Source organism: Aegilops tauschii, chromosome 6, assembly GCF_002575655.3.
Source record: "Aegilops tauschii subsp. strangulata cultivar AL8/78 chromosome 6, Aet v6.0, whole genome shotgun sequence".
NCBI lineage: Eukaryota > Viridiplantae > Streptophyta > Magnoliopsida > Poales > Poaceae > Aegilops > Aegilops tauschii.
This window is the reverse complement of record NC_053040.3, coordinates 372,199,936-372,225,253: the sequence shown is the minus strand read 5'-3', so window position 1 is coordinate 372,225,253 and position 25,318 is coordinate 372,199,936. Positions and strand designations below refer to the sequence as shown.

Sequence of the window (25,318 nt, the reverse complement as noted above, 5' to 3'; positions counted from 1 at the left end):
AGCTTAATTTGGGGGGAGATTCATACTGATCTAAACCTTATTTTATTGGATTGTTAACCCTGGTTTCATTCTGTCTCTGTTCATACTGGTTTTGGTTGCCGGCGGTTGAGTGCCCAGCACGACGATGCTTCGCAGCGTGTTCCCTATCCTCAACGTGAGACGCGCTATGAGATTTTCAGCGAGAAAACAAGGGGATATGGGGCGCCACTTGCTCCAGGTCAATGCCGAAAGTTTGGTTTTACATTCAAAGTTAAGAAGAAGATACCTACTCGCTGTTCCGTTTCAAGTACTACTAGAGGTAGTGGAGAGAGTAAGTGATCTATACTCAAGTACCCTCTCCGTTCCTAAATATTTGTCTTTCTAGATATTTCAACAAGTGACTACATACAAAGCAAAATGAATGAACCTACACTCTAAAATATGTCTACATACATCTGTATGTGGTAATCCATTTGAAATGTCTAGAAAGACAAATATTTATGAACGGAGGGAGTGGTAACTTTCGTTCTTGTTCCAGGGAGAAAAAGGTAGCAGCATTCGTTGCAATAGGGTTGGTGGCACCTGAACCAATGGGCTAAGAAAAAGACTGTCAAAGAAAGCCTGAGAATGACACCTGGAACTTGGCTCTGGCTAAACTGAACGAACCGGACAAAAATTTAAACAGAATCAAAAGATTTGCCTCGTCAATTAATTAAAAGGAAGAAAATTGTTCAGTTAATTAATGAAAAACCGAGTTCCTGAGATTCATTGATTTATTAGACCCTCTGTATTTCTAGAGGCACTCAAAATTCTCTGCCAGTAAGTACTCCCTCGGTAAAGAAATTTGATCTAAACGCTTATATTTCTTTACGAAGGAAGTAACAGACGGAAGGTGCAAGAGGAATACAAATGTGGTGGTGCTACACACGGCATGCTTTTATCGTAGTGTGGGGTCATCCCATAATGTCACTTGCCAATTTGGCCTCCAGCATATGGAAACACACACATCCTTTCTTTTGCAAGCAAGCCCACCTCATATCCTCTTCAATCCACCATTTCCGACGTACTACAATTTTGACACATCACAAATGGACGCTTTCCAGATCTATAAATTTGACCGGCCATTAAGCTCCCTTCTTGCAAGCATACTATATGCATCAAAACGCAGCCCATGATCACAGGGAATCATCTCCAACCGTTGACTAACCAAATACAAAACCGACCCGGAGAATTATCACCGACCGCATGGCATTATAATACTCGTCCGTTGCATCTCACTGGCCTGCGGTGAGATTGCAGAAAGTCTTGCAGGTGATTCCTTCTGTGAGTTTCCTTTTACATGATACTCCGGCTGCTGCGGTGCTGCCACAGACAAGCGTATCACAGAGATTTGATATGTTCAGCTGGGGATTTTTTCAAAGTACAAGGTTTGCATGGAGTCCGCCTCCAGATTTCACGTGTGGTAAAAAATAGGAAGCCAAGTGACCTTAACTCATGTTCTGACGCAGTTGACATCTTGATTCCAACCATTCATTTTAGGCATACTCGAATGCAGTTTCAGGCTATAGAGTATGATATTGTTTTTACAATGTATTGTATTTGCCTCTGTTTTTGTTTAGCTGATTAGCTCTAATGACGGACGGAAATGCGTCGGCTGACAGTGCAATATCGTTGACCAAATCGGCAAACATGTACCATTTGCAAGTCTCCCTCCAGACAGAAATAGATAGGCCCAGACGGTCGGACGATCCACACAGAAGGAGGTAGACCCACCGCCACCAGCAAAAATATGATGCTAGTTTTGTTATGCTAGATTTGTTAACACTTTGGCCATCTAGCTCTCTCTATCTATGAGGAGGCCACACATCTATTTCTCGCGACAACGAAGTGCACTATTGGTAGAGGTGATAGGGTGAGCTTTTGGCATGACAGGTGGATTGAGGGAGAGAAAAGTCTAAAATAAATCCTGATTTCGTACTCTTGGTCTAAATCAAACCCTGATCTTGCAATCCTTGAAATTGGCACCCTGTCATTTCTGAACCCGGTCAATCCTGGCCGTTTTTCGCTCATACCTTGTTTGGACACCGGGGTGCATTATGTGGCACGGGATTGAGGAGGAAATGCCCGCCAGCTAGACAGACTATAGCTCCACCATGACGAGTGTGTGCAACGACAGTTGTGCATATGTGTACGTGTTTCTTTAATTTATTTATTTTTATTTGTGCGGGAATTTATCTTTTTTATTTATACATGGTGTGATCCTCTATGGTGTCTGGTTTGTTGTGTCGTTACGCACACGGCGGAGCTGGTCATCTGCTATTGTGTACTCCCGCCGTTTGAAATTACTTATCATAAAATTCAACAAGTAATTCCGGTTAGAGGGAGTACATCTCAGCATTATCAGAGTAAGCGTCCGGCTCGGTGGATGCATCACCCTTGTGCCGCCACTTGATCTCTGTCGTCGTGGCCGGCACGTTGAGGCATGCCACAACCTCGTTCGGCCGGAACAACAGGTAGTCCAGCGGGATGACGCCGTAGTACAGGTACACGTTGAGCATGATCGATGAGCTAAAACAATAAGTCAATCTATGTTACCAAGTACTTCCTCCGTCTCGTAATATAAAATCGTTTTGCAAGTTGGTTCTTATATTATGAGATGGAGGGAATACATGTTTACGTACGTGCAGTATTGTGTACCTGTGTACCTCGAAGCTAGCAATTGGCTACCTTATATACGTACTAGCACATCAAGATTGAATCAATCGACCTGCTTAGGTAGCCAACTTTGTAACATGTTGCGGCAGCGCCGCCTTGAATGTGGTGAGAAAGAAGATGGAGATGGCATGTGGCCTTGAATAGTCACAAAAGAAGTAAATCCCGGGTGGAATTGTGCTTTTCCCGGCACGACAAACGGGTTTAGGATGAAGATTGACTGGGATCAATAAATTCAAGGTGTTCATTTCAGGGATTAGAAGGTTAAGGTTCGATACAGACTTCGAGTACGAATTCAATGTTTATTTCAAGTGCTCACGACATCGCACCCAGTTTATATCCGTTTGTGAGGGCTAGAAGTGGTATATGGAGATCTGTGGCAGACGCCCTGGCGGAGGGCAAATAGCAGATTATTTCCAGTTTAGAATGCGTTTGCTTCTGTTTTAGTTTAGCCAATTAGCTCTAATGACGGACAGAAATGCATTGGTTGACAGTGCAATATTGTTGACCAAATCTGCAAACGTGTACCATTTGCAACTACTCCCTCCAAACAGAAGGAGATTGACCCCGACGGTCAGACGATCCACACACAAGGTGGTAGAACCACTCTCACTTGCAAAAACATGATGCTAGTTTTGTCATGCTAGATTTGTTAACACTTTGGCCATCTATCACTCTCTATCTCTGAGGAGGCCACACAACTATTTCTTGTGGCGACCAACAATGCACTATTGTTAGAGGTGATAGGGTGAGCTCTTGGCATGGCAGGTGGACCGAGGGACGAAGTGCCCACGATATCGCACCCAGTTTATATACGTTCATGAGGGCTAGAGGTGGTAAATGAAGGTCTATGGCTGTAAGTGCATCTAGTGCCACCCCTAGTTGGTTTTGGAGTATTGACGACAAACCTGGTTGAGGGACTAATGTGTTTGTGAGAATTGCAGGATAACACAGGTAGTAGTCCCTCATTGATTCGGTTTACCTACCGGAGATGACCCCTAAAAATGTATGTGAAGATATTCACATTGAAGACAATGGTGGTACGTGAAGATATTCACATAAGACTATGACAAGAGAAGACATCACGTGAAGACTATGGAGCGCGAAGACTTAGTTGTTTCGTTGTTTCCTTTTCTTCTTTGTTGAGTCATAGGAACCACCGTACTGTTAAGTGGGGTCCCAGTGAACAAAGTCAGAGTGACTGAAGTGATGCTCAACCAAATCCTATGTCTTCGAGCGAAGACAATGAGAGCAAATCTTATCCAGAGCTGGATGAGTCAGCTTTACTCGTAGCCCAAGTCAAGCTTCCGCGTGTGTTTGAAATCGGACCGTTGGAACACGTGTCATTTCCTTAGTGACCCAGAGTCATTTCGGACAAATCGGGTCGGGTTGCCTAGTGGCTATAAATAGCCCACCCCCTACACCATAAATTGGTGGCTGCTCAGAGTTAGTGCACGGCTTTTGTCGTTTGAGAGCAACCCACCTCCAAAGCTTTTGAGAGACAGAAATCCTTGCGAGGACAAAGCCCAAACACCCAGAGCCAAAGAGTGTTAGGCATCACTGAAGTCTTTCTGTCCGCCTGAACTGAAGACTTGTTACACTTGAGGACTGTGAATCCTCCAGCCGGTTAGGCGTCGCGTTCTGAGCATCCAAGAGTCATTGTGGATCGCCGGTGAACGAAGTCTGTGAAGGTTTGAAAGTCTACCTTGAAAACTTACCAGAGTAATTGGGCGAGGACTGGGTGTCCTTAGCTCAAGGGGAATAAGGTGAAGACACGGTCTTCTGAGTTAAATCTCAGCCTCCCTAACCAGACGTACAGTTGTCACAGCAACTGGAACTGGTCCAACAAATCCTTGTCCTCATCAAGTGACTGGTTCTATCTTCTCCCTCTCTTTATTTTCAGTTAGTCTTCGTGAAGTCATTGCCTGCTTGTGTTACCTGTTTGACTTCACTGTGTGACTTCTATTGTTGATTGGCTTCATACTATCTTCCATCCTGATCTTTACTACCTAGTTGCTATTAGTCTTTGTGCTTTCACTTTCTTGAATACTTGACTATGGCTTGCCTAGTGTAGTCTACCTTCCGCTGCATGTCAATAGGTTCATTTCTATCATTTGTCTTCGAAACTCTTACGTTTTGACGACGTTCATAAAAATCACCTATTCACCCCCCCCTCCTCTAGTCGATAACTAGCACTTTCAATTGGTATCAGAGCAAGGTACTCCCTTGTTCTGTGTGATTCGGTTTAACCATCTGGAGTTTTAGCTATGTCGACTGCAGGGATAATCAAAGTCTCCGCTGCGTGCCCTGTCTTCGATGGAAATGAATATCCCTACTGGAAGAATAAGATGCGCATGCATCTTGAAGCCATTGATGTCGACCTCTGGTATGTCGTCAAGAATGGTGTTCCCAAGACTGGTGAAGGTGTCACCCCTGCTGATGTCAAGAAGTTCATTCAACTGGATTCTACTGCAAAGAACATCATCTGTGGTCATCTGACCAAAGGACAGTATGGCCGTGTGAGTGCTCTGGAAACGTCGAAGCTAGTCTGGGACTAGCTCTCCAAGGTCAACGAAGGCGTCTCAACCCAGAGAGATCAAAGGATCAGTGTTCTTCGCAACCTCTTCAACCGCTTCAAGAGGAACGACAATGAGAATGTCCATCTCACGTTTGATCGCCTCACTGACATCACAAATGAGCTTCGTGCTCTCGGCACCACTGAGATCACCAAGCATGAAATCATCAAGACACTCCTGAGATCACTTGACAGCTCGTTCGACACCCTTGCCCTGATGATACAAGAACACCCTGACTTCAAGACACTCGATCCGTCTGACATACTTGAGAGGCTCAACACACATGAGTTCCAGCTATCTGAGAAAAGAGATATCTATGGTCCAAACTATGGCCGAACTCGCGCTTTGAGGGCAAAAGTTGTTTCCTCATCTGAAGAAGAATCTGACTGCAGTTCTGGTGATCCTGAAGACATTGGAAAGGAGCTTGCTATGCTTGTGAAGAAGTTCCAGAAGTTCACTAAGAAGAAGGGCTTCAGAAATTCTTCACGGTCCAGCTCAAGAAATGATGAAGCTTCCACTCATGATTACAAGAAGAGAACATGTCACAAGTGAAAGAAACCTGGACACTACATCTCTGAATGTCCACAGTGGGACAATGAGAACAACAACAAGAAGAAGATCAAGGAATATGATTCTGATGACAAGAAGAAGAAGAAATCCTCAAAGTCTTCTTCCAAGTCTTCGTCCAAGTCTTCATCACACAAGAAGAGCTCATCTGGCAAGGCTCGTGCTTTTGTTGGCAAGGATATGGATTCAGAGGAGGAGTCTGCTTCTGAGGAGGCGGAGGTGGAGTCTGAGGAGGAGTCTGACTCTGGCGTTGCAAGTTTGGCTCTAGCTACAGCCTGCGTTGCCAAGTCCATCTTCAACACTGAAGACAATGGCCGCGTCACCAACGCCGATGCTAATGACAAGGACGACTCTGCTCCCACCTACTGCTTCATGGCACGTGGTGCCAAGGTAAAATCACGCGATGCTTACTTTCAAACATCTAGTGAAGATGACTCTGATTGTGAATCCAAACCCAGCTACAAAACACTTGCTAAAATTGCAACTGAACAGCAGAAAGCTATGGAACACACTCAAAAACTGTTAGACAAAAGCGATGACTTGTTGGACGCGGAAATGACCCGATCTCAGTCCTTAATTGAAGACATAAAAAATCTTCATGTTAAGTACCAGGAACTTGAAAGTCGTCATGAAACGCTCTCAACCACTCATGAAAAGCTTTCCTATGATTATCTTCAAAGGAAGCAAGATCTTGAGAAATTGAGAGCGGCTCATGAAGATCTACAAAAAGAGAATGAGTCACTTCGCGCTCAACAGATCAGTACCGCTCAGGAAGGATTTGAACCACCATGTCTAAAACGCCTTGAGCGTGATAACGCTACTTCTGTTGCTGAATGTTCTACTGCTGCTACTGTTGCAATATCTTCAACTATTGATGTGGTAACTAACCCCTCTGCTGAGGATGCCACCACCATTGCTGATGAAAATGCTAGGTTGAAGACATTGCTTGAAACAGGGATGTACAAAAGTCTCAAAGGGCATCAGACACTGTGCGATGTCCTCAAAAAGCAGATTCTGAACCGAAACCCTAGGAAAGAGGGTGTTGGGTTCGAGAGGAAAATGAATGTTGATGGTTCTTACTGGAAGCCTGAGCAGTACCCCAAAACCACATGGGTTGCTGCAAAGGAACCTTCAGTGGATCCATCCACCTTATCTGGCTTCACTTGTGCTAACTCTATTATCATTGATGAATCCTTTGATGCAAACTACAAACTGTTTAAGAATCAGAATGGTGAAGTGTTTGCCAGGTATATTGGTACTAACTGCAGGAATGGACCACCTATGAAGAAGATCTGGGTCCCCAAAAGTTGTCTTGAGAAACTTCCAGTGAATGTCATCATGACACCACCAGGGAAGAAGACAAACCCCAGACCAAAGGCTTCATATGGTCCAAAGGCTTCATACAGACAGAGGACTCACTTGAGTCACCCTAACGCCAATGTTTTGCAGGGAAATCATACTCAAACTTACGAATATGAGCGTGTATCGTCAAACCGATATGTTCATAAGACTAAGAACTATTCTGCTTATTCATATGAGTACTATTCACCTCCTGCAAGGCTATTTGCTAGGGCTTCAAAGCCGAAGTTCTCAGATGCTGCACTTAGACTCATTGCTTCTAAGCCACCCCTGAAGATGTGGGTGGTTAAGAAGAATTAACTTTCTTTTGCAGGGAAAGGTCTCCAGCCGGAAATCAAAGGCGTCTGATGCTATTGCTGGGGACCTAAAACATCTTGTGGGGCGCAAGATAAAATGCCCAAATGGTCTCACTATGTATTTTGTTCCTGAATCATCTGTCAATCATCCTATCAGTCCTAATCTTGATCTAATCTTTGATAATCCTGTTGTGCGTCAAATGTTTATGCTTCACAATACTCTTGGTGAAACCTATCCCCCTAACTGTACTGTAGGGTATGACACCTCATGCTTCAGAATGGATTATGGACAGCGGATGCACTAATCATATGACTGGTGATCGAAGTCTTCTCATGGACTCAACCTTACGTCCATTTGACAAGAGTCACATCACATTTGCTGACACTGGTAAAAGCAAGGTATTGGGTCTAGGTAGAGTTGCAATCTCAAAGGATCAGCACATGGATAAAGTGATGCTTGTTGAATCCCTTGGTTTCAACTTAATGTCTGTCTCAATGCTTTGTGATTTGAACATGATTGTGATATTTGGAAAATATCGTTGCCTTGTACTAATGGAATCTGACAAGTCTCTAGTCTTTGAAGGGTATCGGGAAATGATCTGTACATGGTAGATTTCTGAAGGGTATCTGGCATGCTGGCATGAGGAACTTACACACTCTCGCAAAGAAGAAGCATGTCATAGGCATCGAGGGCATCAAGTTCAAGAAAGATCATCTGTGCGGTGCCTGCAAAGCTGGAAAGATGACAAGGGCCAAGCATCCTTCGAAGACAATCATGACGACATCTCAACCCTTCGAGCTACTACACATGGACCTATTTGGCCCTACTCACTACTACTGCTTGTCTCTATGGTTTCGTCATTGTTGATGATTATTCAAGATATACGTGGGTGCATATAATTCTCTACAAGACTGAAGTGCAGGATGTCTTCAGACGCTTCGCCAACCGTGCCATGAACAACTATGGCGTCAAGATCAAGCACATCAGAAGTGACAATGGCACAGAGTTCAAGAACACCGGCCTCGACCTTTACCTGGATACATTGGGCATCACTCATGAGTTCTCAGCTTAGTATACACCTCAGCAGAATGGCATCATGGAGCGCAAGAACAGAACACTCATTGAGATGGCTCAAACGATGCTTGATGAATACAAGACTCCAAGAAAGTTCTGGCCTGAAGCCATTGACACTGCATGCCACGTCATCAACCGTGTTTATCTTCACAAGCTTCTGAAGAAGACATCCTATGAACTCCTAACTGGTAAGAAGCCAAATGTTAGTTACTTCAGAGTATTTGGTGCTAGGTGCTGGATCAAGGATCCACATCACACGTCAAAATTTGCACCGAAAGCACATGAAGGTTTTATGCTTGGTTACGGAAAGGATTCACACTCCTACAGAGTCTTCAACCTCTTTCACTATAAAGTGGTTGAAACTGTGGATGTGCGGTTCGATGAGACTAACGGCTCGCAAAGAGAGCACCTGCCAAATGTGCTAGATGAAGTTCCACCTAGTGAATCCATCAAGCTCATGGGAACTGGAGAAATCATACCGTCTGAAGCACAGCCTAAAGAGAAACTTATCATTTCTGCACCTAATCAAGCTGAAGACAATGCTCAGCCCGAAGACAATCCTCCTAACGATGACAATGATCAGCAAGAGCAAAATCTTCGTCCAGTTCATCCTCGTGTTGCAAATGAAGTACAGATTGAGAAGATAATTGATAGCATCAATGCGCCTGGTCCACTCACTCGTTCAAGAGCAACACATCTAGCAAATTTCTGTGGGCACTTTGCATTTATCTCAATATCTGAACCCAAGAAAGTTGCTGAAGCCTTCATGGAACCTGAATGGATTCAAGCTATGCAAGAAGAGCTTCAACAGTTCAAGCTGAACAATGTGTGGGAACTTGTCAAGCGTCCTGACCCTCGCAAGCACAACATAATAGGCACAAAATGGATATATCGCAACAAACAAGATGAGCATGGTCAAGTTGTCAGAAACAAGGCTCGTCTCGTTGCTCAAGGATACGCTCAAGTTGAAGGGATTGACTTCGATGAAACATTTGCTCCCGTGGCTAGGCTTGAAGCCATTCGCATACTGCTAGCCTACGCAAATCATCACAACATCCTTCTGTATCAAATGGATGTGAAGAGTGCTTTTCTCAACGGCAAGATTGAAGAAGAAGTGTATGTTGCACAACCACCTGGCTTTGAAGATCCAAAACATCCTGATATGGTATACAAGCTCAACAAGGCATTGTATGGCCTCAAACAAGCCCCTCGCGCTTGGTATGACACACTCAAAGACTTCCTGAAGAGCAAAGGTTTCAAACCTGGTTCCCTGGATCCCACACTCTTCACGAAGACATATGATGGTGAACTATTTGTGTGCCAAATATATGTGAATGACATTATCTTCGGCTGCACTAACCAGAAATACAGTGATGAGTTTGGACACATGATGCAAGAGCAATATTAGATGTCCATGATGGGTGAGCTGAAGTTCTTCCTTGGTATTCAAATTCGTCAGCAAAGCAATGGCATCTTCATATCTCAAGAGAAATACCTCAAAGACTACCTGAAGAAGTTTGGAATGCAAGACTGCAAAGGTTACACGACGCCAATGCCAACCAAGAGTCATCTGGGTCCCGAAGCCAATGGTAAAGAGTTCGATCAAAAGGTATACCACTCCATGAATGGTTCTTTACTTTATTTATGTGCATCTAGGCCAGATATCATGCTTAGTGTTTGCATGTGTGCTCGATTCCAAGCGGCACCAAAGGAATCGCATCACTTAGCTATGAAGCGAATTCTTCGATATTTGGCTTACACTCCAACACTAGGATTATGGTATCCAAAGGGCTCAGAGTTTGATCTAGTTGGATTCTCGGATGCTGATTATGCTGGTGACAAGGTGGATCGCAAGTCTACATCAGGCACATGTCACTTTCTGGGACGATCACTTGTCTGTTGGTCTTCAAAGAAGCAGAACTGTGTATCACTCTCCACTGCTGAATCTGAATACATTGCTGCTGGATCTTGCTGTGCTCAGCTTCTATGGATGAAGCAAACACTCAAGGACTATGGCATCCATCTGAAACAAGTACCACTCTACTGCGACAACGAAAGCGCCATCAAGATTGCCAACAACCCAGTTCAGCACTCGAAGACAAAGCACATTGAAATACGTCATCACTTTCTCAGAGATCATGTCATGAAGGAAGATATTGATATCATTCATGTCAACACTGAAGAGCAACTGACAGATATCTTCACAAAGCCCTTGGATGAGAAAAGGTTTTGCAAGTTGCGGTGTGAGCTAAATATCTTGGAATCCTTGAATGTCCTGTGATTAGGCACACATCCTAACACTTATGCATGTTGACGACTTAGATGTGCAACACACGAAGTAATGTATATCTTCAATCAATGAAGACTTACACTCTGAGTGTGAAAATATTAATGCGGAATTTGACTTCGGAGCGCCACGATAATTGTGTGCCATGTCTGGGTCTAATACTTCCTATACGGTGGGTAACGCCACCACCAAACTTTTGTTTCGAATGTTTCTCTTGGCGTTACATTTGCAAAGTCTTCGCATTTGGTTTGTCTTCATGTTTATCTTCACACTGTTGATTTGGTCTTATTCTGATATATACATATATTAGTGTTCTGTCCTCTACATCATTCACTTATAGCTATGTCTTCTCGTTTGAATCTTTTGAACTAAGTGAATGTGATCGGACCCTAACCTCTCTATGCTTCCTACTCAAGTCTATCTATCCAAATCATATGCATTCTATTGAAACCGTCGAATGTCTTCTCAGCGTCCTTGTCAGCAGAAGATACAGAGACAAACATTAAATCTGTTTTAAATGCTCAATCCTTATTGCCTGAAATCCGGAGAAGCCGGAACGACCACCCGACAGTCCAGGCGTGCGTGGGAACATGGAACAACCTCCAATGTGTTGCATATTCGCCACGTGTTCCTCAGATGTGAATCGCCAGGGGCACCTGCGTAATTGCGCTGTGCCGTCCCTCTCCTTATAAATGCACATCCCATCACTGTCAAAAATCCTTCTCCCACCTCTCCACCTCGTCAAAACCCTAGCGCCACCGCTAGCTCTCGACGACACCGGCAACGAAGCGCTTAGCTGCCGCGACCTCACCGACGCCGTCCTCACGCCGGCCATGGACATCGTCGTCTCCGCCGCTGCCGTAGGTGTCCTCCGTCGCCAAGTTAGGGCACGGAAGATTGAACTACTCAGCCTCCTCTTCTGCTCCGTCTAGCAGTTCATCGTGTGGTAAATTAAAATTCTCTTTTTATCGTCTTTTTGATCCGACAGATTCATCCTTTCTACCAAAAGTAGTTTCTACTTCCACAAATTTGGATCTATTCCGTTCTGCATCTCATCATATGCCTAGTATGTTCACTTATGCTTCACACGTAGTTAGATTCCTCACTTGTACCTATTCTTGGATTCGTACAAATCTGGAACCAACTCTCAACATATAAGTGAATGTCTTCACGCTGTGAGGTCAATGTCTTCTAAACTAATTTATCTTCAAAATCTTCTAAGAATGCATATGACCTCTTCCCCTTCCCTCGCATCTCTAATGCTATCACAGGTACATGTCCGTGGGAGAATCCCTTTCTCATAGTCTGCATTCATTTGCAGAATTCTTACAGCATCATATCAACTCTCCCGAAGCCAGTTCCTGTCTGACCAGCAGACGGAAGCCTTTGACAGTGTTGAAGCCACTCAGTCTAAACTTCATGGCAACAGAGAAATCAGTCAGGAAGGGCGGCAGACAGTGCCGTGGAAACACGGCTAAGGACCTGCCACCAGATCTCTATGAACTATACAAGTTAGATCCTGAAGAGACCTATGGGGAACGCAAGAATCGAATCCAATGGATTCGAAGACATTGGGCAGAGGAATGGTTCAAGTACAAATTTGTCACTAACGAATATGCTGAAAAGAATGCCATCAAGGGCCCCTGGGGAGATATCGTATACAAAGGTCTTCAGCCCAAGTCCAAGTTCGAAGCCATTGCTCAAGGCTTCTACCCTTGCATGGTCCGTGGACCTCAGCCTGCTAATGTCGATCCATCCAGTCTGCTATGGTGTCCTGAAGACAATCTCTTCAAGCGCAACTTCCAGTTTGCCACAGAGTCTGCAAAGAAGAACAAGAAGGACCTTGGTCTAGACTTCAACCTGGGTCCATCTGCTCCTTGGGCTGATGGCACTCGTGATGTCGAACCCAATATTGTTGGGCCCTTCTACAACCTAGAGGGTCTCATCACTCACATTATGGTTCAAGGGACAGTCGTGGATCACTCTGCAGATGACGCTGATTCTGACGAAGCGCCTGCACCATCGAAGCCGAAGAAGCTGAAAAAAAACCAAGGCTTCGAAGCCTTCCACTGCACCAAGTGCTTCACGAGTGAAGCCTCTGGCCACTGCTCCTCCTGCACCAAGTGTGCACTCTGAAGATCTCTCACGCATCTCCAAGACCGAGAAGAAGAAGAAGCCCATGCACACCACTGGTCAAGCACTGACCCCTGCTGCTGTTCTAAGAAATGAGAACGACGCCATTGATCTGTCGAGTGACGATGATCTTGCTGATGATGCTCTTGAGCTGCTGATAAAGAGCAAGCAAGAGGCAGAAATCTTCAATGATTTGCCTCTCTTTGACGTGGAAGTATTGAACAACTTCATTGATGAGTGGTTTGACACCCCAAATCTCAGCTTTGATGATCTTCAACTTCCAATTGGCCTCAGCGTCTTCTTCCATGGCGCCATTGCTCCTGAGCTGGCTCTTGCTCAGAAAATCGTTGAACTGAAGCACAAAATTGACTATGAGAAGGCTCAGTTCAAGAAGCATATGGCTCAGCTCAGTGTGACAGACATCCAAAACTTCAAGACTATGATGCATGAGCTCAAGGAGGCGTTTCACAAGAAACGTGACGAAGCCAAAGGTTCTTGAAAGCGCATGAAGCACTTGGCTGCCAAATGTGTTCAAGCCTACAATGAAGCTGAGAAGCGCAAGGCACTTGGGCGTCCTGGCATCGACCCCAAGATGGCTGCCAAGAAGAAGAAGCCAATTGTGGCTCCAGCTGAAGCATCCAGGCAGGAAGAACCTCGCATTGTCTTCCCCGCCGGTATGATAGGCGTGAAGCCTAAGGTCCCCACAGTGGCTTCGGAGCTCAAGAAAACAAGGGCAGCTGAAGCCGAAGCCAGAAAGCGCAAGACCAAGAACACCTCTGACGAGGCTCCACCAGCCAAGAAGAGAAAAACCAAGAAGAAACATCGGGCTGCTCCCACAGAGCCCCTTGTCGTCGAGCCAATTTCTGTTGCTCTTCCTGCATCTGCACAACAAGAGCGTTGTATGATAGTTCATGAGCCTACTTCCACAGAGGCTCCTGAAGCTGAAAACATTCCAGCTGCCAACCCCACCGCAGCTGAAGACATTGGTCCCCAAGACAATGTAGAAGATGATGAAGTCCTTCCTCAGATCGAGCACAATGTGGTATCATCGCCTGTTCTCACGAACAGCGAACTCATCAGCATTGGTCGTCCATTGACGCCAATCGCTCAGGATGATTCATGGGTTGATCACCCTCAAGACTCCCCCCATCAAGCAGAAACACCTACTACTCCCCCAACTCAAGTCACACTTCCGGTGCTTGAAGATGATGATTTTAAGGCCCAACCTACTCCGTCTCCACAAGCGTCGCCAGCATTTCGCAGGCTTCGCAAAGGTCCAAGGCCACAAGTCACTCTTTCGAGTGTTCCAGAAGGAGAAGAGCACCAATCAATATCTCGCCAAGTATTTCCTGAAGCCTCTCCAACTGTGAACAACTCCGAGTCTGAAGCCAAAGCGGCTGAAGATATTCCGGCTGCATCAGCCGATGAACAAGAAGAGCTCAGAGATGAAGAAGAACATGTTGCTACACCCCCAACCAACCCTGAAGTAGTTCTCGAGGAGAACGTGTCCGACCCTCCAGCTACTCGAGTGGAGGTTGATAACATTGAGGCGACCACCAACACCAATACTGAAGCCAATGACGTTGTCATGGCTGAAGCTAATGTGGCGTCTGAAGCTAATGTGGTGCCCGAAGTGATTGCACCTGAAGCCAATGCTGCACCTGATGCAAATGTGCAGCCTGAAGTCAATGCCACTGCTCCTGTACCGCCTCCACGGCCACACACCATCGAGCAAGCATATAATCATGGTCAGCTGGTCACTGTCAGATGGCCCATTCTAGTTCCTCCACCTGCTGCTGGTCCGCAATTTGACTATCATATCGAGCACAGGCCTCAGGTCCAGAAGCCAAAGCCTAGGTTGCCCAGGTTTCCAGGTACTACCACTTCACCAGGGTCATTCAATGCCAATGGCTTCATTGCGCACAACACTTTCTTTGATAGCGCCAAGAACCCCTATTCCAAGCCAAGGATTTCATCTGATTGGTTCTGGAGCTATCAGCAGCGCAGCTACTATTCCTGTGTTCTCTATGACCAAGGGCGCATCTTCCCACATATTCGTCTAGACTGTGAAGCCATTGCTGGACTGCCCTGCTTAGAAGAGGCCCTTGACTGCTTCTGTGATGCTGGACTGCTGAACTTTGTGACTGATAAGGAGCATTGGAATGAAGAGCTTCTGCTACAATTTTATGCTACCCTCCACATTCGCGGCTACAACAGGGATCCAAAGACTTGGGTCCTTGAGTGGATGACAGGCAATGTCCATCATGAAGCCAAAGCTCTTGATATCATTGAGCTAACTGGCCTGCCCACTCCAGGTGAACTCTTCGAGCCTGGTTGTCAGCTTCACCGCAATGCATTGGAGAGCATCTTTCAGAAGCCAGAGCCCAACATGAGCCAAATGCTAAGCATGATGAAGCCTCTGCCACGCGATGCTGAATACCCACGAGAATTCTTTGTTGAAGACCTAGAGTATCTGCCCCGAACAATCTATCATATCATAAGGCGAACTCTATGGCCCATCAAGGAACATTCTTCTGCAGCGAAGCTTGAAGGAGCGATGAAGACATTGGTCTTTTATCTTCAATGGCATCAGCTTCAATGCTCAAGACTTCTTTATCAGGCAATTGGCTGCATCAGGCTCTGATCTCTTTGGTCTGAAGTTCTATGCTCCATGGGTTATGCGCCTGATCAAGCTTCATTCAGCTATCAACTATCAGCCTTCTGCTCGCAACCATCTGATCTTTTTGCCAGAGGTTGATATGTCAGTTGAAGCCATATACCCAGAGCCTGCCAAGAAGCCCATTTATCTTCACAATGCTGATCATCAAAGCTTCACCTGGCCCATTGAAGGAGTCCAGGCAGTCACTCGTGTTTTATCCTTTGGCTGGCAATACACGTGGCCCTCACCGTGCCAATACTGAAGCCACTGAGAGCACAATTGTGCAAAGGCCTCGAAAGCGATCTCGTGTTCTCAATGACCGAGATCTTCTCGTCGCCCTGCATCAGAAACAGGATAAGCATCACTACTGGCTGAAGTGGCAGATGCAAAGCCTCTTGGTGGATGTCAATCGCATTCGCAATCTTGCCACCAAGAATGCCTTTGTCACTCATGAAACTTGTCGGAGGTCATGGAAGAGTTTGAAAGATTTAAGTTTGATTCAACTCCTCCAAGCAACGCCGTCTTGCGTCGGACTCCCTCTCTTGAAGACTCTGATTATTCCTCCTCAGCTGCAACGGTGAATGCCAGAGTCATAGATGACCAAGATGATGCTACTTCACCACCTCCAACATCAGCGCGTGTCGACACTGCACCAAGTTCTTCTGCACCGCCAAACGCCAATGACGACCCTGCAGCTTCACCTACTCCTTCTGGGAACGAGTAGAGGCTCTATGTCTTCAAACCTTTTTGGTCCTTACTAACAAAAGGGGGAGAAGCGTATGAGTTGATAGTCTTCAAGCGGGTCCACATGGGCGGTTGCTTTATATTTTGCCAAGTGTTTACAACTCTCGCTTTTGATACATTTGATTCTTTGAGTTGTAACACTTAAACTCGATGGTCGTCTGCTACTTGTTTGCTATTCTGTGATGCGATGATAAATTCCGCATGTGCGATGATAAATCCCGCACGAAGTCATATCGCAGACGTCCATTTTTTCATTATGCATGTCATTATCTTCATTATATCAAATCATGCATGATGAATTGTCTTCATAAGTTGAAGAGGATCTCCACAAGTACAACCTGCCATGTGCATTTGCATTCCAAAAGCAAATTACTTATATGCACATCTTCAGGGGGAGCCTTTTGCTACTTATGAAGACAATACCTTTAACCTTTACAATTTCACATACTTTTATCCCCGTTGAAAACTTCAACCTGTTTGTCATCAATCACCAAAAAGGGGGAGATTGTAAGTGCATCTAGTGCCACCCCTAGTTGGTTTTGGAGTATTGACGACAAACCTGGTTGAGGGACTAATGTGTTTATGAGAATTGCAGGATAACACAGGTAGTAGTCCCTCATTGATTCGGTTTACCTATCGGAGATGACCCCTAAAAATGTATGTGAAGATATTCACATTGAAGACAATGGTGGTACGTGAAGATATTCACATAAGACTATGACAAGAGAAGACATCACATGAAGACTATGGAGCGCGAAGACTTAGTTGTTTCGTTGTTTCCTTTTCTTCTTTGTTGAGTCATAGGAACCACCGTACTGTTAAGTGGGGTCCCAGTGAACAAAGTCAGAGTGACTGAAGTGATGCTCAACCAAATCCTATGTCTTCGAGCGAAGACAATGAGAGCAAATCTTATCCAGAGCTGGATGAGTCAGCTTTACTCGTAGCCCAAGTCAAGCTGCCGCGTGTGTTTGAAATCTGACCGTTGGAACACGTGTCAGTTCCTTAGTGACCCAGGGTCATTTCGGACAAATCAGGTCGGGTTGCCTAGTGGCTATAAATAGCCCACCCCCTACACCATAAATTGGTGGCTGCTCAGAGTTAGTGCACGGCTTTTGTCGTTTGAGAGCAACCCACCTCCGAAGCTTTTGAGAGAGAGAAATCCTTGCGAGGACAAAGCCCAAACACCCAGAGCCAAATAGTGTTAGGCATCACTGAAGTCTTTCTGTCCGCGTGACCTGGAGACTTGTTACACTTGAGGACTGTGAATCCTCCAGCCGGTTAGGTGTCACGTTCTGAGCATCCAAGAGTCATTGTGGATCGCCGGTGAACGAAGTCTGTGAAGATTTGGAAGTCTACCTTGAAAACTTACCAGAGTGATTGGGCGAGGACTGGGTGTCCTTAGCTCAAGGGGAATAAGGTGAAGACACGGTCTTTTGAGTTAAATCTCAGCCTTCCTAACCAGACGTACAGTTGTCACAGCAACTGGAACTGGTCCAACAAATCCTTGTCCTCATCAAGTGACTGGTTCTATCTTCTCCCTCTCTTTATTTTCAGTTAGTCTTCGTTGCCTGCCTGTGTTACCTGTTTGACTTCACTGTGTGACTTCTATTGTTGATTGGCTTCATACTATCTTCCATCCTGATCTTTACTACCTAGTTGCTATTAGTCTTTGTGCTTTCACTTCCTTGAATACTTGACTATGGCTTGCCTAGTGTAGTCTACCTTCCGCTGCATGTCAATAGGTTCATTTCTATCATTTGTCTTCGAAACTCTCATGTTTTGACGACGTTCATAAAAATCGCCTATTCACCCCCCTCTAGTCGATAACTAGCACTTTCAATGGCAGACGCCCTCGCGAGGTTAAATATATCAAAGGGGTCGCGATCGTTGAATTTATTGAGCTCTGATGGCTTATCTAGAGGGTACCGCCGCTTAATGATGTGGAGGATAGCTTCACATTGAGGCTCACAGCATCAACTTTTTACACTGCTAGATCATCCTATCATGTGTACTTCTTCGATACCGAGAATGTGGACTATGCAGTGCTCTTCGGAAGAATGAGGCTCCTCCAAAGGAATGGTTCTTCACGGCTTATGATGAGAGACTGATGTTGGACGACAGGTCGACTCACGTGAGGTAGTATGCAACACACAGTATGCCTGCTCTACGATCTTGCCCCGGAGGCCATTGACCATCTGATGGTGCAATGCTCGTTTGACAGACAGTTCTGGTTTCTCTTCCTCTGTGGCTTCAGAATTGGGAGCATAACTCCAAATACGAACATCACTGCGAGCGAATGGTTGTGCTCGATGGGCAACAAGTTCCCGTGTGCTAAGATGAGAGAATTGGTTTTGATCTTAATTGTGGGGTTCCATAAGCTTTGGCTAGAAAGGAGCGCTAGAGTGTTTGGTGGAAAGACATCGACGATAGAGAGAGTTGTAAGCTTAGCGGTAGATGAGCACAAGCGGTGGGTGGTTGCTAGGCGGAAGGAGGCAAGCATTAGAGAGGAGCAGCTTAGGTTGTTTTTTAGGAGCGGCTTAGTTCTTTGGGTGGGTGGTTCTCTTTTGGGCGCCAAAAAGTATGTTCTTTGCACTCGTACTCCCTCCTTTCCAGTTTATAGGGCTCATCTCAAAAAGTTTGTTTTTCTGTTTTATAAGTCTCAATTCTACTACTTACCATCACATGTTCAGATTTCAACGTGTATTAAATCACTGCATGTAAGGATGAAGAAACAACTCACCAATGCCAAAGAGTAGAAGTTTTGGTCATTTAGTGGTCAAGCATGCATGTGGTGTAATTAATGCATCGGTATACACAACTTTTTAAGAAAAACGAAAGTATTAATTAAGTATTTTTGCAAACTAAGAAATTAATTCCACCATTTATCATCTACCTTGGTTGAAGAGATTTCAAATTAAGCCCTGTAAACCGGAAATGAGGGAGTAGCTTGTAACTGACCCTTCCTCTGGATGAAAACGACACACAACATTGGGGTGCTCACCCGCAAAAAAAAAACATTGGGGTGCTCGTTCTACAAAATATGTAACACTTTGGCAACCCAAATATCTTCACCATGCCGGACATGTCTTTGAAGCAGGCCAAGCAGAACATCGGCCGAATCTTGAAAAGCTGGGCCTCTAATAGTTCGATTTAAAAGCCTCGGTCAAGATCCATTTATCGCCACGCAGGATACAGGAACAAAATCAAGAGACCTCCTGTTCCTCGCGGCACCGGCAACCGCGGCCTCGCTACCCCTCTCTGCCCTCACCGCCGCCTTCCCAGAGCCGCACCCGTACCCCTAAGGTCGTCCTCCGCCTCACCACCATCGCGCGAGCTTCTTGGGCCAGGCCCAGGGTGACCCACCTTATGCGCGGGCGTGGGCGTGGGCGTTTGCTTGGCATTGCGCGCGGAATATGATTTGCCAACAATCAGGGTCGAGAAAGACAACATAAAGCACAAAACGAGGAGCGAATGGTCATTTTTCTTTCTGAAGGACAGTTCGAGCCCCGTACAGGCTCATGACACCCCCTACATGACCCAGAAAAATTGCCTGTCCCAGAGGTCTCCTCCCTCTCCCAGAAAGGGTAGAAAAGAAGCAACAACCTTCTACAACACCACAGCGAGGTAGGGGAAAACTGCCACAGGCGAGTACCGTGACCAATTAACGCTGCGGGTGGCAGGACAAGGCGAATTCTAACTCTAATCTGACAGGGATTGCTCCCCCTTTTTCCTGTCGGTTCTCCGCGGTGTTAATCTGGCTCATGGGCTGTGTTTTGTGCTGAACCTGAGATCTGGACCAGCCACGGTCTCCGATCGGAGAATACAGCTTTCAGAAATGCATGGAGCACATCATCTGCCTGCCAAGCTGTCAAGTGTGGGGTTATTTCTGTCTTGATGAGCATGTACGAACTCCGCTCGGAGGCGCTGACCAGCTGCAGGGGCCGCACCATAAATGTTGATGCTGACATTGTTCCGGCTGAACATCACACATAAGTTCCAGACGATTTCCATATTCTACCTTCCAGGGAAACAACCATGACGGTGACGTCGTCGTGGTATTTCCTCCGGTCCCCTTGAGGTATATCTAGTAGCTCGTAGAAATCCATACCTGGAAAGCCAAAGAAGAAATGGGGCAAAAACAGATCAAAACACATTTGACATTCAAGATAACTCAAACCAGCCTAGATGTATGACGTAATGTATCGGCACATAGCAATAAGCCAATGACCAAATGTTAATAATTGCATCAATGTGAGATGGCATACGGTTGGAAGAAAATGATTGAATGATGTGAGGTCCTTCACAGAGACAATCTAAATTTGGGTAGCCTAGCTAGGAATTTTGACTGCTATCTGGTAAAGATAACTTAACAGCATTCTATTATTATTTGGAATAATATATCAGGGACATGGCCATGTCATTTGTGTACATGAATTTGCACGTGACCATGTCATTTCTGTACACGTGTAACGCTGATTAAAACAAGGAATGGTCACATATAAACAAATCAAGAATTGAAATATGAGAAACATGGTATGGAAGAACAGGCATGACAGGCAAAGCTTACCAGCTTTCTTTGCTGCACGGGAAAGAAGTTCCTCAATTAGACTCTGTGCTGGATCGCCTTCAGGAAATCTCTCCATGAAATTCTCAACATGCAGAACGACCTCCTCGTTGCTCAGGTACTGATATAAGCCATCGGAAGAAAGTACCAAAAACTGGTCCCTTGAAGTGAGCTTGTGATGGCAAAGAGAAGGTATGCATGATATGTATGGTGCATCACCTATGTACTCATTGCGGAACATCTCGAGCAATCCATTGTTCAACTTCGCCTGTACAACATACACAAATTCTAGGTAAGCTTTATCTAGGTTTTCTATTACATTAGACCAATTGGAACTTCTAAAAGTAGTTTCTAAATAATTCAAAATTAAAAGCACTAACTACTGGTAACAAATTCATACTCATTCGAAAATAAGTTTTTAACAGGCAAAAAAAAAGAACTATGAGAGTAGGGTTAAATATCTTAGTAAACACCCAACCAAGCCGTATCACAATTACCTGCTTGAGATACCCAGCGCCAAATGCTCGGGTAACTTTTAAACGGCCCTTTACTCTGTCATTTACGATACACTGATCATCATCTGGATGTTCACGTTTGATTCTCTGCACTTCCTGCATATCATAACAAATAATATGAATTCATAGGCATAAATAGTGCAAGCGCTAAAAAACCCAACTGCTTTCATTGACAAATTTAAAGACAAATAAGGGCAATGGAAATGGAACCTAACAGCAAATGACCAAATGATGAAACAAATGGGTGTGACTCTGACCAACTGAAAATAAGGCATCAAGGATAATAAGTGTTCTATACATTATCTTTTCATAAAGACATGAAACTTTTGCCTCATTGTTTAAACTTTAAAGCTTTCAGATATTTGCAATAAAATAATTTCCATGGTTAGTTCTACGACATATGAATGCAACGCCGGAATAGAACAATAATGTGATGGTTTGATCATTAGAGTGCCTTACTGCTGACAGAGGCACACACATTGTCCATTTAGAGACACGAGCAGATTGCTCACAAACAATGACAGAAGCTCTGGCATACACATAATAAACAGTGGAACAGCAGGTCAATAGGACATAAATGTATATAAGGCTATAAGCTACAAGCTCATTCTAAGTTATGTCAGCAGTTGCTTATGCAGAAAATATATGGTATCACCAGTGTCAGCACAAAGTTACCTCTTCGATGCTGGTGCTATGATCGATAGATAGCTGCAGTGCCTCAAGCCCAATCATGGGATATCCGACAGGCCTTGACTCGATCTCCAATCCCACGCCAATATCATCCATCCTCATGGCTCCAAGCCCGCAACCATGGTCATCATCTGCTCGTTGCGCCACAATGGCGCGGCTGTCCCCAAGATTCATTACATACACGTCGTCATCCCTCACCAATGCCACAAGCAGGCATGCCCCGGTCACCGCCAACTCTGGGTGGGATCCCATTGATTGGTCAGTCATGTCGAGGTATGCTGCCTCCGTCGAGGCCAGCGCCCGAGTGAGCGCACCAAGCACAGCTCCATGATCCCTCACTGCTGGCGCTGCCTCCAACTTCTTGGGACCCCACTCCCTGCTGATTTCATCATCACCCACAGCCGCTGCATGTGCCCACATGTTGAACCGCCGCTCCTTGAGCCTGGCAAGCGACATTGCAAACCTGCCGGAACCTGAAAAGTCGAGTTCGTTGTCATCGTCATCACCGTCGGCGAGGAACTGCCACAGCCGCTTGCTATCCCTGTCTGCCTCTTCGTAGAATATCCCACGAAGCTCGCGTAGGAGGAAGCGGTAGAGGTTGGCAACAAGGAAGTCGGGGGCCTCAGGGCCGTTGAAGCCATCGTAAATGCCGACGAACAGCCAACGCTGGTCCTCGGAGACAACCACGTGGACGCGGTCCTCCCCTGCGCGCCCGTGCGCCCATTGCACGCCGTCGTCTCGGCGGAGTGGCACCATGAGCGCCGGCTGGTGCTTCTCCGACACGCTCCGCCGCAGGCTGCCGAATAACGGCTTCCGGAACCTGCTGGAGAGCCCTCTGGACGAGGAGGAGGTGCGCTTGGTGGGCTTGGTGGGGAGCGGGCCGGAGAAGGGCACGGCGGCGTCGAGCGGACCGGAGAGCTGGGCGCCGCGGTCGATGGGCCCGGAGAGGAACAGGGGCCCCGAGGAGAGGTTGGAGAGCTGCAGCGGCGCGGAGGAGAAGGAGGAGGATGTGTGGAACGCGGAGGAGTAGTTCTGCGGCACGGAGCCCGCGCCGGCGGCGGAGGAGGAGAGGTAGAGCGGCACGGGCACGGAGGAGTTGGCGGAGAGCGCGGCGCCGGAGATGCCGTGGCGGAAGGAGGAGGAGTAGGCGGCGGCGGAGGCGTAGCAGAAGGAGTGGCCGAGCGCGTCGTCCAGGCAGGGCTCCGCGTCGACGGACGCCGGCGCCGGCCGCGAGCACGCGCACGCGGTGAGCAGCCGTGACGCGCCGCTGCCCATGGCATCCGACGCTGGCCGCGGCCCTGTCAGAGGAGAGGCGAAGCAACGACGGGGAGGGAGCGGAGTAGACCTTATTTACCAGCACATCGCACCGGGCGATACGGGGGGGCAGCGACGGAGCTGGAGCTGCGGCCGCGGGATCTCGCGGGGGCGGGGGCGGGATCTCGCCGAGGCGGGATCCAGCGATGGCGCGGAGGAGGCGCAGGATCCGGCCGGAGCGGGGAGAGATTGGGGGCGAGGGAGGCGAGATTGGGGGCGGCCGGGCCGGAGGGAGGGGGGGTGGGGGATTGGGGCAGAGCGTTGAGAAGAGAGAGAGGGAGGGAGTTTTCTATGTTCACTCCTGTCAGTGATGTGCACACTAACAAAGGCGAGGCGAGAGTAGAGTAGAGTGGGGGGAGGAGACTTAGCGCTGGCGTAAGTGCGAAAAACGCAAATTTGACATCCGAATTTGGCAGCGACTGACTGTGCGGCACGAGCGAGGGAGGACCCGTTCGCCCGCTCCGGTGCGGTGCTCCTCCGGGGGGCGGGCCGGAAAAAACCTCACCGGACCTGTCAGGTGGTGCCGGTATGGCGGAGTGGGCGGGTTTTGTCCGCACCTGGCACGCACGCCGTGGAGCAGGGCGGGAGGGACGAGCGGCGCGGCGGCAGGCAGGGCGGAGGGAGCGAGACCCGTGACGTGGGGGGATGGGGGGTGGTGGGTGGGGTGGGAGAGCGGGACGGGGGTCAACGCTGCGCCCTGGGAATCGCCTACCCCGGTCGGGCTTAATTACGGCGGGCGGGACTCCGCTCCACTCCACTGCGCCGAGGAGAGGCGGGCGCGTGGATCCGCGCGGCGCAAATTGGATGGCTTTGGCGGGGCCGGCTTTGAACTTGGACTACTGCTGGACGGTGGGCTCCTCTGTTCTCCTCTCCTCGGTGGAGCGGGCGTTTCGAAAGTGCAGCGACGCGAGGGCAAAGGCGACGGGGAGGCCAGGGGGAGAAGATTACAGTTTACAACGGGAACGAGGAAGCATCCCATGTGAATCGCCCGACGTTTATCGAGAGGAGCTTTATTTCTTTTCTGATGACAGTGTAAACTTACTCCACTGTCAACATGTGGAGATTTATCGCATGCCTTCACGTGCTTTTTACCAAGTCAAATTCGTCGATATTGTGGCCTAGTTCTTTTGGCTGATTCTCTCATAATCTTGAGAATTGACCCAGCTTCTCTCAGAATCTTAAACTCATATATATTTTACAATCCTAGCTAGTTAGGATGTAAACAGCTAGGATGTAAAAAAAAATATGGGTTCAAGATTTTGGTAGAAACTAGGTGGAGGATCGATTCTCAAGAGCCTGGGAGAATCGGCCAAAAGAACTGGGCATGTGTCGGATACGTTCCAAGATTAGATTGTAAGAGCATCTACAACCGCATCTAGTGCGTATTCAAGAAAAAAAACTCTACAACCGCATCTAGCTAATCCGGCCTCTCAAACTTCGGGGACGCGCCCGCAGACAGTGACTGGTCACATCTTAAATATCTTCTTCCACAAGCGGACACCTCATTACCAAATCCTCGAATCCATGCAATTACATGGAATGTAAAACCTAGTCTAAATCTTCGTCTGCGCTAGTTCATCTTCATGTTTGTGTCCTATTCGGCGGCCAGCTAAGCCCCTGGAGTGAAGGTGCGGTCGCCGGCGAGGAAGAGTGGACATGGGACATGGAACGGCTTACAGGACGCAAGTCGTCGCCGTCTCCCCACCCTACTATTTCCTCGTCGGAGCCCGAGGCCTGGACATCGTTGCTCAATGTGAGGTCCGGGATAGACCCCTTGTAGTTGGAGCCCGACACCTCTAGCACGACACAATTGCGGCGCCAGGGGGCGGTCACCTGTACCGGCGCCCG

At 47.0% G+C, this 25,318-nt stretch overlaps 1 protein-coding gene across 1 annotated transcript; it reads right to left on the bottom strand.

Annotated features, from left to right (window-relative positions):
- Positions 1-19,850: 19,850 nt before the first annotated feature.
- On the bottom strand, positions 19,851-24,267 carry LOC109737526 (probable protein phosphatase 2C 26). The gene is made up of 4 exons (XM_020296657.4): positions 22,142-24,267; positions 21,449-21,562; positions 20,955-21,219; positions 19,851-20,495 (listed from the first exon to the last, which is right to left on the bottom strand). Exons 1-4 carry the CDS (start codon positions 23,429-23,431, stop codon positions 20,371-20,373), a joined length of 1,794 nt encoding a protein of 597 aa, XP_020152246.1. The 5' UTR covers positions 23,432-24,267; the 3' UTR covers positions 19,851-20,370.
- Positions 24,268-25,318: the final 1,051 nt, after the last annotated feature.

Excerpts from the sequence above, each read along its gene's own strand:
- LOC109737526 (XM_020296657.4), bottom strand. The coding sequence starts at position 23,431 with ATGGGCAGCGGCGCGTCACGGCTGCTCACCGCGTGCGCGTGCTCGCGG. Across the intron at positions 21,563-22,141 it reads ATAGCACCAGCATCGAAGAG|GAAGTGCAGAGAATCAAACG; the intron begins GTAACTTTGTGC and ends TATGATATGCAG. Across the intron at positions 20,496-20,954 it reads CCGTGCAGCAAAGAAAGCTG|GTATGGATTTCTACGAGCTA; the intron begins GTAAGCTTTGCC and ends TTGGCTTTCCAG.